At 44.0% G+C, this 12235-nt stretch overlaps 1 protein-coding gene across 1 annotated transcript in view; it reads left to right on the forward strand.

Annotated features, from left to right (window-relative positions):
* The window catches only part of LOC115115937 (immunoglobulin superfamily member 3-like), a 188225-nt gene that overhangs the window by 74901 nt on the left and 101089 nt on the right, over positions 1-12235 (forward strand). The window contains exon 3 of the mRNA XM_065005754.1: positions 7175-7354. Coding sequence (XP_064861826.1) covers positions 7175-7354 — 180 coding nt within the window. The remainder of the gene's footprint in view (positions 1-7174; positions 7355-12235) is intronic.

Consider the following 12235-nt stretch of genomic DNA (forward strand, 5'->3'; position numbering starts at 1 on the left):
CTCCTGACAATGCAGTGAAATGCTTATGTTACTAGCTACTGACAATGCAGTGAAATGCTTATGTTACTATCTCCTGACAATGCAGTGAAATGCTTATGTTACTAGCTCCTGACAATGCAGTGAAATGCTTATGTTACTATCTCCTGACAATGCAGTGAAATGCTTATGTTACTAGCTCCTGACAATGCAGTGAAATGCTTATGTTACTAGCTCCTGACAATCCAGTGAAATGCTTATGTTACTAGCTCCTGACAATGCAGTGAAATGCTTATGTTACTAGCTCCTGACAATCCAGTGAAATGCTTATGTTACTAGCTCCTGACAATGCAGTGAAATGCTTATGTTACTAGCTCCTGACAATGCAGTGAAATGCTTATGTTACTAGCTCCTGACAATGCAGTGAAATGCTTATGTTACTAGCTCCTGACAATGCAGTGAAATGTCAAACAAGTACACAAGTATTCGAAAATATGACACTTTAACAAAAACACAAATCAAGAAATGTTGGAATGAATCCAATGAACATCCCAAATAACACTGTAACTGTAATCCGAATGCAATCTATACGTGTATATACACCTGATGATGAATTTAAACAAAATATGCTAGGAATTATATGTACAGCAGTAGAAATACCAGAGTGAGCTATGTAAAGAATAGGGTATATAAATACATATGCCGTGTTTATAAAGAGTGTAACTATAATACATTGTACAGTAGAAGTATCAGCCAGGCAGATAGGGAGAGGAGGAGGAGAGTGAGAACAACATAGAAGTGATAATTGGGTGCTGACAAGCAGCTTGGCTAACGAAAGAGAAAACCATAAGACAATGTGAGAGAAAAAGGGCAGAAAGAGTGTGGAGAGAGTGAAGGAGTAAATTGTGAGTGAAAATGCAGAGATTTTGGTGAGTGAGAGGAGTGTGAAAAAGAAAGCCAGAGAGAGAGGAGAGGATGATTCAGAGGCCCTTATTTAACAGTACAGCCTCCACGTCATGTGGGCTGCAGTCAGTGACACACACACACACACACACACACACTACCTGTATGTGGTTACTCCATTAGCAGGAAGCTAGATGTCTCATATTGAATAGCTCAGACCCATTTCCTGCAGTGGCTTGTCATCCTTTCTCCACCTCTTTATTTTCCTCCCTCCCTCGGTCTCTTATGTTCAGATTGGAGATAATTTGACAGTGTTTTTATAGCAACATGTCAAAGACTTCAAGTGGGCTGCAAAAAATTATTTAAAATATGGCTTGGGATAAGTTATTAAGAGTACACACACACACACACACACACACACACACACACACACACACACACACACACACACACACACACAGTGTTTTACAGGCAGTATGGCTCATGCCTTTATCTGTAGTGTTATATTATGAATGTGCCCCCTGATGAGACCCTACACCACCCTGTCCTCTCTTCTCTACTGAGGTTGTGTTCTCTTTTCTCCTCTATGTTCCTCTCATTTCTTGTCTTCCCTCTTTCCTCTCTTTCCGTTACTCCCTCTCTCCCCCTCAACTCTCCTGATTTCTGTATCCAGTAACTCTTCTCCTCTCCCTCTCTCTCTCTCTCTCTCTCTCTCATCTGTACACACACAGTCATATTTGAGGTTGTGTTTCTCTTCACAGCTCTAGTGATGGGGGATTGTTTTTCTCATTGTTCCAAGTGTGTTCTATGTTAAAAGCACTCTAGTCTTCTGTGATATAAGAAAGTTTGTGTATGTGTGACAGACAGACAGACAGACAGACAGACAGACAGACAGACAGACAGACAGACAGACAGACAGACAGACAGACAGACAGACAGACAGACAGACAGACAGACAGACAGACAGACAGACAGACAGACAACCACCCATCGAGAGGGAGACAGACAGACAAACTGAGATGGGGAGAGAGACGCATCGAGAGAGACGGAGGGAGAGAGAACGTTCACTCAACCTCTAAAGCAGTCTTTGCACTTCCAGCTGTGAGGCTCAACATCTCTCAGGGCATCCTGCTGTGTGTGCATGAGGAACACTCATCATCCTCTTCCTCAATCTTCTCTTCATATTCTCTTTGATCTTCATCACCATCTGCATCATCATCCTCATTCGCCCTCTCCTCCCTCCTTGCTAACCCTCAGAATGTATTCATCCCTCTCTCACCACCAGCTCTATGCCTCAGTGAGAGGAGGAGGAAGAGGGAAGACAGAGAGAGGAGACATTTGTCCATTCCTCTAGTCATCACTGGATTCGTATACAATTCCTACACACACACACACACACACACACACACACACACACACACACACACACACACACACACACACACACACACACACACTTACAGTAGTGTTGAAGTATCAACCAACTTCTCCATTTTCCTCACAGAGCAATTATTGCTAATGAGCCTTCCGTGTCCTTGGCCATTCTCCTTCTCTTCTGTAATGTCTGTTTGCCCCTCTTCACATTTCAATGCCTATAGATGGTAATCAATAAAATGTCACAATAAGGTGCAGAGCGTTCGATTTGCCTGCTTGGGGGCAAGGAGACTCCCAGCTCTGCTAAAACCATTGACAACTGTGTGCTGTTTTCAATGGATTGTTAAATAAGTGTTAACTATTTGGTTGTAATATCGTCACCTCATGAAGAGCATAGTCACAACTACACATGTCCCATTATTCCATGCAAAACAATTGCTCACATTTAGCTCTATCATCTTAGATATACAGCTAGTAACTGCATGCTTTTCTTGGTCAGTAAACATAAATTGATCATGTCGTTTCAGAGGGTAGCCTCAGGATATCTCTCCATATAGGCCACCATTAATTGGATATTTGAGTAATATTAAATACAATAACTGTACCTGACATGAGGCTAATTTCCCATCCTTCGCGGGTTCTGCCTGTCAAGCAGCAGAAGGGCACATTTGCCGATGTACTATTACAGTAGCTGATAATGTTTACTTTGCAAGTTACAGGTAGAAACATTGTACAATTGGCTAAACATATAGCGGTAAGTAGACCAAATGTACTTACTTCTCCAACCAGTCGTGGCCAAAAGTTTTGAGAATGACACAAATATTAATTTTCCACAAAGTTTGCTGCTTCAGTGTCTTTAGATATTTTTGTCAGATGTTACTATGGAATACTGAAGTATAATTACAAGCATTTCATAAGTGTCAAGGGCTTTTATAAACAATTACATGAAGTTGATGCAAAGAGTAAATATTTGCAGTGTTGACCCTTCTTTTTCAAGACCTCTGCAATCCGCCCTGGCATGCTGTCAATTAACTTCTGGGTCACATCCTGACTGATGGCAGCCCATTCTTGCATAATCAATGCATGGAGTTTGTCAGAATTTGTGGGTTTTTGTTTGTCCACCCGCCTCTTGAGGATTGACCACAAGTTCTCAATAGGATTAAGGCCTGGGGAGTTTCCTGGCCATGGACCCAAAATATCGATGTTTTGTTCCCCAAGCCACTTCGTCACCAAACTGTTCCTGGATGGTTGGGAGAATTTGCTCTTGGAGGATGTGTTGGTACCATACTTTATTCATGGCTGTGTTCTTATGCAAAATTATGAGCGAGCCCACTCCCTTGGAAGCAACCCCACACATGAATGGTCTGAGGATGGTTTACTGTTGGCATGACACAGGACTGATGGTAGCGCTCACCTTGTCTCCTCCAGACAAGCTTTTTTCTGGATGCCGCAAACAATCGGAAAGGGGATTCATCAGAGAAAATGACTTTACCCCAGTCCTCAGCTGTCCAATCCCTGTACCTTTTTGTCACGCCCTGACCATAGAGAGCTGTTTATTCTCTATGTTGGTTAGGTCGGGTGTGATTAAGGGTGGGTTATATCTAGGGGAATTGTCTATCTATGTTGGCCTGGTATGGTTCCCAATCAGAGGCAGCTGTTTATCGTTGTCTCTGATTGGGGATCATATTTAGGTAGCCATTTCCCCATTGTGCTTTGTGGGATCTTGTCTATGTATAGTTGCCTGTGAGCACTATTATTACATTTGACATTTTTTACATTTAAGTCATTTAGCAGACGCTCTTATCCAGAGCGACTTTGCTTCACGTTTAGTTTGTGTCACGACTCCGACCGAAGGTGACTCCCCTTCCCGTTCGGGTGGCGCTCGGCGGTCGTCGTCGCCGGCCTACTAGCTGCCACTGATTATTTTCTCCCCCTCCTTATGTGTTTATTGAGTACACCTGTTTTGAGTTGGTTATAATTAGTGAGGCTTTATTAGTCAGCCGGCCCGCCTGGTTCTTTGTGTGGGATTGATTATTGTAACCCTGGTGTTGGCATTAGATGTACATGTTTGTGTATTTAGTGCTAGACTGTTTTCGTTTCCCTGTGTCTGGGGCATTTGGTTTGAGCATCCGTAGCTGGGGTGACCGTAGTTCACCGTGTGTGCATTAAAAAAAAACACTTTATTCAACTCTGCTTTCCTGCGCCTGGTTTCACCCTCACGGCACCCAGGACCTTACAGTTTGTTCATATTTAGTTTGTTCTTTGAAGTTTTCTATTTCAAAATAAAGGATGGAGACATGCCACGCTGCATCTTGGTCTATTCCTTATGACGAACGTGACACTTTTGCAGAATATCAGTCTGTCCCTGATGTTTTTCCTGGAGAAAAGTGGCTTCTTTGCTGCCCTTCTTGACACCAGGCCATCCTCCAAAAGTCTTAGCCTCACTGTACGTGCAGATGGGCTCACACCTGCCTGATGCCATTCCTGAGCAAGCTCTGTACAGATGGTGCCCTGATCCCAGCTGAATCAACTTTAGGAGACGGTCCTGGTGCTTGCTGGACTTTATTGGTCGCCTTGTAGCCTTCTTCACAACAATTGAACCGCTCTCCTTGAAGTTCTTGATGATCCGATAAATGGTTGATTTAGGTGCAATCTTACTGCCAGCAATATCCTTGCCTGTGAAGCCCTTTTTGTGTAAAGCAATGATGACGGCACGTGTTTCCTTGCAGGTAACCATGGTTGGCAGAGGAAGAATAATGATTCCAAGCACCACCCTCCTTTGGAAGCTTCCAGTCTGTTATTCGAACTCAATCAGAATGACAGAGTGATCTCCAGCCTTGTCCTCGTCAACATTCACACCTGTTAACGAGAGAATCACTGACATGATGTCAGCTGGTCCTTTTGTGGCAGGGCTGAAATGCAGTGGAAATGTTTTTGGGGGATTCAGTTCATTTGCATGGCAAAGAGGGACTTTGCAATTAATTGCGATTCATCTAATTGCGATTCATCTGATCACTCTTTATAACATTCTGGAGTATATGCAAATTGCCATCATACAAACTGAGGCAGCAGACTTTGTGAAAATGTATATTTGTGTCATTCTCAACTTTTGGCCACAACTGTAGGCCTACCTATCGAAGTTACCTAACATCTCCTTTTCAACACTGTTTAATCACAATTACTGCTGACAGAAGTTATGGGCTACATTGATTGATGGATCATGTCAAATTGGCTAGCTAGCTAGCTAACAACTGATCACGTCAATATGGCTAGTTAACAAGCTAACAGAGGGCTATATATTGTTTGTATGTAGGTATGTAGGTAGGTAGGTAGGTGAAGTCACAAGTTTAAATACACTTAGGTTGGGGTCATTTAAACTAGTTTTTCAACCACTCCAACACATTTATTGTTAACAAACTATAGTTTTGGCAAGTCGATTAGGACATTTTGTGCATGACACAAATCATTTTTCCAACAATTGTTTACAGACAGATTATTTCACTTATAAGTATCCGTGGATGTATTTCAAGGCCTACCTTCAAACTCAGTGCCTCTTTGCTTGACATCATGAGAAAATCAAAAGACATCAGCCAAGACCTCAGAAAAAATAATTGTAGACCTCCACAAGTCTGGTTCATCCTTGGGAGCAATTTACAAACATCTGAAGGTACCACGTTCATCTGTACAAACAATGGTATGCAAGTATAAGCACCATGGGACCACGCAGCCTTCATACCGCTCAGGAAGGAGACAAGTTCTGTCTCCTAGAGATGAACGTGCTTTGGTGCAAAAAGTGCAAATCAATCCCAGAACAACAGCAAATGACCTTGTGAAGATGCTGGAGGAAACAGCTACAAAGTATCTACAGTGGGGAGAACAAGTATTTGTTACACTGCTGATTTTGTAATTTTTATCATAGTTATACTTCAACTGTGAGAGGCAGAAACTAAAACAAAAATCCAGTAAATCACATTTTATGATTTTTAAGTAATTAATTTGCATTTTATTGCATGACATAAGTATTTGATCACCTACCAGTCAGTTAGAATTCCGGCTCTCACAGACCTATTAGGTTTTCTTTAAGAAGCCCTCCTGTTCTCCACTCAGTACTTGTATTAACTGCACCTGTTTGACCTCGTTACCTGTGTAAAAGACACCTGTCCACACACTCAATCAAACAGACTCCAACCTCTCCACAATGGCCAAGACCTAGAGAGCTGTGTAAGGACATCAGGGATAAAATTATAGATCTGCACAAGGCTGGGATGGGCTACAGGACAATAGGCAAGCAGGTTGGTGAGAAGGCAACAACTGTTGGCGCAATTATTAGAAAATGGAAGAAGTTCAACACGACGGTCACTCACCCTCGGTCTGGGACTAGATGCAAGATCTCACCTCGTGGGGTATCAATGATCATGAGGAAGGTGAGGGATCAGAATGACACGGCAGGACCTGGTCAATGACCTGAAGAGAGCTGGGACCACAGTCTCAAAGAAAACCATTTGTAACACACTACGCCATCATGGATTAAAATCCTGCAGCGCACGCAAGGTCCCCCTGCTCAAGCCAGCACATGTCCAGGCCCGCCTGAAGTTTGCCAATGACCATCTGGATGATCCAGAGGAGGAATGGGAGAAGGTCATGTGGTCTGATGAGACATTAAATAGAGCTTTGTGGTCTAAAATCCACTCGCCGTGTTTGGGAGAAGAAGAAGGATGAGTACAACCCCAAGAACACCATCCCAACCGTGAAGCATGGAGGTGGAAACATCATTCTTTGGGGATGCTTTTCTGCAAAGGGGACAGGACGACTGCACCGTATTGAGGGGAGGATGGATGGGGCCATGTATCGCGAGATCTTGGCCAACAACCTCCTTCCCTCAGTAAGAGCATTGAAGATTGGTCGTGGCTGGGTCTTCCAGCATGACAACGACCCGAAACACACAGCCAGGGCAACAAAGGAGTGGCTCCGTAAGATGCATCTCAAGGTTCTGGAGTGGCCTAGTCAGTCTCCAGACCTGAACCCAATAGAAAATCTTTGGAGGGAGCTGAAAGTCCGTATTGCCCAGCGACAGCTCCGAAACCTGAAGGATCTGGAGAAGGTCTGTATGGAGGAGTTGGCCAAAATCTCTGCTGCAGTGTGTGCAAACCTGGTCAAGAACTACAGGAAACAAATGATTTCTGTAATTGCAAACAAAGGTTTCTGTACCAAATATTAAGTTCTGCTTTTTTGATCTATCAAATACTTATGTCATGCAATAAAATGCAAATTAATTACTATAAAATCATACACTGTGATTTTCTGGATTTTATTTTAGATTCTGTCTCTCCCAGTTGAAGTGTACCTATGATAAATATTACAGACCTCTACATGCTTTGTAAGTAGGAAAACCTGCAAAATCAGCAGTGTATCAAATACTTGTTCTCACCACTGTATATCCACGGTAAAACGAGTCCTATATCGACATAACCTGAAAGGCCGCTCAGCAAGGAAGAAGCAACTGCTCCTTAACCGCCATAAAAAAAGCCAGACTACAGTTTGCAATTGCACATGGGTACAAGGATCATACTTTTTGGAGAAATGTCCTCTGGTCTGATGAAACAAAAATTTAACTGTTTGTCCATAATGACCATTGTTATGTTTGTAGAGAAAATGGGGAGACTTGCAAGCCGAAGAACACCATCCCAACCGTGAAGCACGTGATTGGCAGCATCATATTGTGGGGGTGCTTTGCTGCAGGAGGGACTGGTGCACTTCACAAAATAGATGGCTGCGTGTGGAAGGGAAATTATGTGGATATATTGAAGCAACATCTCAATACATCAGTCAGGAAGTTAAAGCTTGGTCGCAAATGGGACAATGACCCCAAGCATACTTCCAAAGTTGTGGCAAAATGGCTTAAGGACAACAAAGTCAAGGTATTGGAGTGACCATCACAAAGCCCTGACCTCAGTCCCATAGACAAATTGTGGGAAGAACTGAAAAAGCGTGTGCGAGCAAGGAGGCCTACAAACCTGACTCAGTTACACCAGCTCTGTCAGGAGAAATGGGCCAAAATTCACCCAACTTATTGTGGGAAGCTTGTGGAAGGCTACCCAAAACGTTTGACCGAAGTTTAACAATTTAAAGGCAATGCTACCAAATACTAATTGAGTGTATGTAACCTTCTGACCCACTGGGAATGTGATGAAAGATATTAAAGCTGAAATAATTCTTAAAATAAAGTTGTGATCCTAACTGACCTAAAACAGGGAATTTTTACTAGGATTAAATGTCAGCAATTGTGAAACTGAGTTTGAATGTATTTGGCTAAGGTTTATGTAAACTTCCCACTTCAACTGTATGATTATTAGTACAAGTCAAAAGTTTGGACACACCTACTACACCTACACTTTTCTACATTGTAGATTAAGAGTGAAGACATCCAAACTATGAAATAACACATGGAATCATGTAGTAGCTAAATAAGTGTTAAACCAATCTAAATATATTTGTATATTTGGGTGCCAGGCACAGGCAATCTGAATGAGTTTTTCACCACTAAATTGCTTAATTACAGAAATAAATATTTCTCAGTTTCATCAGCTGTCCAGTTGGCTGGTCTCAGACGATCCTGCAGGTGAAGAAGGAACATGTGCAGGTCCTGGACTGGCGTGGTTACACTACTACTCATTCAAGGGTTTTTCTTTATTTTGACTATTTTCTACATTGTAGAATAATAGTGAAGACATCAAAACTATGACATAACTCACATGGATCATGTAGTAACCAAAAAAGGGAGATTCTTCAAAGTAGAGACCCTTTGCCTTGATGACAGCTTTACACACTCTTGGCATTCTCTCAACCAGCTTAATTAGGTAGTCACCTGGCATGTATTTCAATTAACAGGTGTGCCTTGTTAAAAGTTAATTCATGGAATTTCTTTGCTTCTTAATGGATTTGAGCCAATCAGTTGTGTTGTGACAAGGTAGGGGTGGTATACAGAAGACAGCCCTATTTGGTAAAAGACAAAGTCCATATTATGTTAAGAACGGCTCAAATAAGCAGAGAGACAGCCCATCATTACTTTAAGACATGAAGGTCAGTCAATACGGAAAATGTCAATATCTTTGAAAGTTTGTTCAAGTGCAGTTGCAAAAGCCATCAAGCACTTTGATGAAACTGTCTCTCATGAGGACCGCCACAGGAAAGGAATACCCAGAGTTACCTCTGCTGCAGAGGACAAGTTCATTAGTTAACTGCACCTCAGATTGCAGCCCAAATAAGTGCTTCACAGAGTTCAAGTAACAGACACATCTCAACATCAACTGTTCAGAGGGGACTGTGGGAATCAGGCCTTCATGGTCAAATTGCTGAAACGAAACCACTACTAAAGGACACCAATAATAAGAAGGGACTTGCTTGGACCAAGAAACACAAGCAATGGACATTAGACTGGTGGAAATCTGTATTATTTGTCTGATGAGTCCGAAGTTGAGATTTTTTGTTCCACCTGCCATATTGTGACATTTAATTGATAATAACCTATTGACGGTAACTTAATGTATGGATTATTACTCATTATTGTGTGGCAGTGGGCACTTAGTAACTCAGTGCTGCCATTAAGTCTTGTAATATGCATTTCCCAATACAAGACATCTGATAATGAGAGTTGACCATCACAGTTGATAGGAAAACACACACACACACACACACACGTTACTTTAATCTACTCTTTTTGTTCATGTTCAAAAAGAGAATTTCTTCAGTGTAACTTCAATGGTTAAATAAAGGTTTGATGTTAAGATAGGGGGTTTGAAGTTGACATTGCAGATCACACTGCTCAAGTTTTCATCTTTACCTCTCCTTCTGTCTCTCCATTTCTCTTTTCCTCCCTCGTTTATCTGGCCATGTCACATCTCTCTCTGATGTTGTGGGACTCTACATGAAAGGCCAGCCAGAGGGACCAGCGACAACACTTCAGAGAGGGAAATGTGAGAGAGGGGGATGGGGTAGAAGAGAGATGGAGAGAGGAGGATGGGGTAGAAGAGAGATGGAGAGAGGGGGATGGGGTAGAAGAGAGATGGAGAGAGGGGGATGGGGTAGAAGAGAGATGGAGAGAGGAGGATGGGGTAGAAGAGAGATGGAGGATGGGGTAGAAGAGAGATGGAGAGAGGAGGATGGGGTAGAAGAGAGATGGAGAGAGGGGGATGGGGTAGAAGAGAGATGGAGAGAGGGGGATGGAGTAGAAGAGATGGAGAGAGGGGATGGGGTAGAAGAGAGATGGAGGATGGGGTAGAAGAGAGATGGAGGGATGTGGTAGATGGGGTAGAAGAGAGATGGAGAGGGCGATGGGGTAGAAGAGAGATGGAGGATGGAGTAGAAGAGAGATGGAGAGAGGAGGATGGGGTAGAAGAGAGGTGGAGAGAGGAGGATGGGGTAGAAGAGAGATGAAGAGAGGGGATGGGGTAGAAGAGAGATGGAGGATGGGGTAGAAGAGAGATAGAGGATGGAGTAGAAGAGAGATGGAGAGAGGAGGATGGGGTAGAAGAGAGGTGGAGAGAGGAGGATGGGGTAGAAGTGAGATGGAGAGAGGGGGATGGGGTAGAAGAGAGATGGAGAGAGGGGGATGGAGTAGAAGAGATGGAGAGAGGGGGATGGGGTAGAAGAGAGATGGAGGATGGGGTAGAAGAGAGATGGAGAGGGCGATGGGGTAGAAGAGAGATGGAGAGGGCAATGGGGTAGAAGAGAGATGGAGAGAGGAGGATGGGGTAGAAGAGAGGTGGAGAGAGGAGGATGGGGTAGAAGAGAGATGGAGGATGGGGTAGAAGAGAGATAGAGGATGGAGTAGAAGAGAGATGGAGGATGGGGTAGAAGAGAGAGGAGGATGGGGTAGAAGAGAGATGGAGAGGGGGATGGGGTAGAAGAGAGATGGAGAGAGGAGGATGGGGTAGAAGAGAGATGGAGGATGGGGTAGAAGAGAGATAGAGGATGGAGGATGGGGTAGAAGAGAGATGGAGGATGGGGTAGAAGAGAGAGGAGGATGGGGTAGAAGAGAGATGGAGAGGGGGATGGGGTAGAAGAGAGATGGAGAGAGGGGATGGGGTAGAAGAGAGGTGGAGAGAGGAGGATGGGGTAGAAGAGAGATGGAGAGAGGAGGATGGGGTAGAAGAGAGATGGAGAATGGGGTAGAAGAGAGATGTAGAGAGAGAGAATGTGGTAGAAGAGGGGGATGGGGTAGAAGAGAGATGGAGAGAGGAGGATGGGGTAGAAGAGAGATGGAGAGAGGGGATGGGGTAGAAGAGAGATGATGGGGATGAAGTAGAGAGGAGAATGTGAAGTGGAGAAGAGGATGGAGAGGAGGATGATGAGGGGGATAGAAGAGAGATGGAGAGAGGATGGGGTAGAAGAGAGATGGAGGATGGAGTAGAAGAGAGATGGAGGATGGGGTAGAAGAGAGATGGAGAGAGGAGGATGGGGTAGAAGAGATGGAGAGAGGGGGAGGATGGGGTAGAAGAGAGATGGATGGAGGGGATGATGGAGTGGGGTAGAAGAGATGGAGAGAGGGGGGGGGTATGGGGTAGAAGAGAGATGGAGGATGGGGTAGAAGAGAGATGGAGAGAGGAGGATGGGGTAGAAGAGATGGAGAGAGGCGATGGGGTAGAAGAGAGATGGAGGATGGAGTAGAAGAGAGATGGAGAGAGGAGGATGGGGTAGAAGAGAGGTGGAGAGAGGAGGAGGGGGGATAGAAGAGAGATGAGAGAGAGGGGATGGGTAGAAGAGAGATGGAGGATGGGGTAGAAGAGAGATGGGGTAGAGGATGGAGTATGAAGAGAGATGGAGAGAGGAGGATGGGGTAGAAGAGAGGTGGAGAGAGAGGAGGATGGGGTAGAAGAGAGAGGAGGATGGGGTGGAGAGATGGAGAGGATGGGGTAGAAGAGAGGTGGAGAGAGGAGGATGGGGTAGAAGAGAGATGGAGAGAGGGGGATGGGGTAGAAGAGAG

The sequence above is a fragment of the Oncorhynchus nerka genome, linkage group LG3 (genome assembly GCF_034236695.1).
Source record: "Oncorhynchus nerka isolate Pitt River linkage group LG3, Oner_Uvic_2.0, whole genome shotgun sequence".
Classification (NCBI taxonomy): Eukaryota; Metazoa; Chordata; class Actinopteri; order Salmoniformes; family Salmonidae; genus Oncorhynchus; species Oncorhynchus nerka.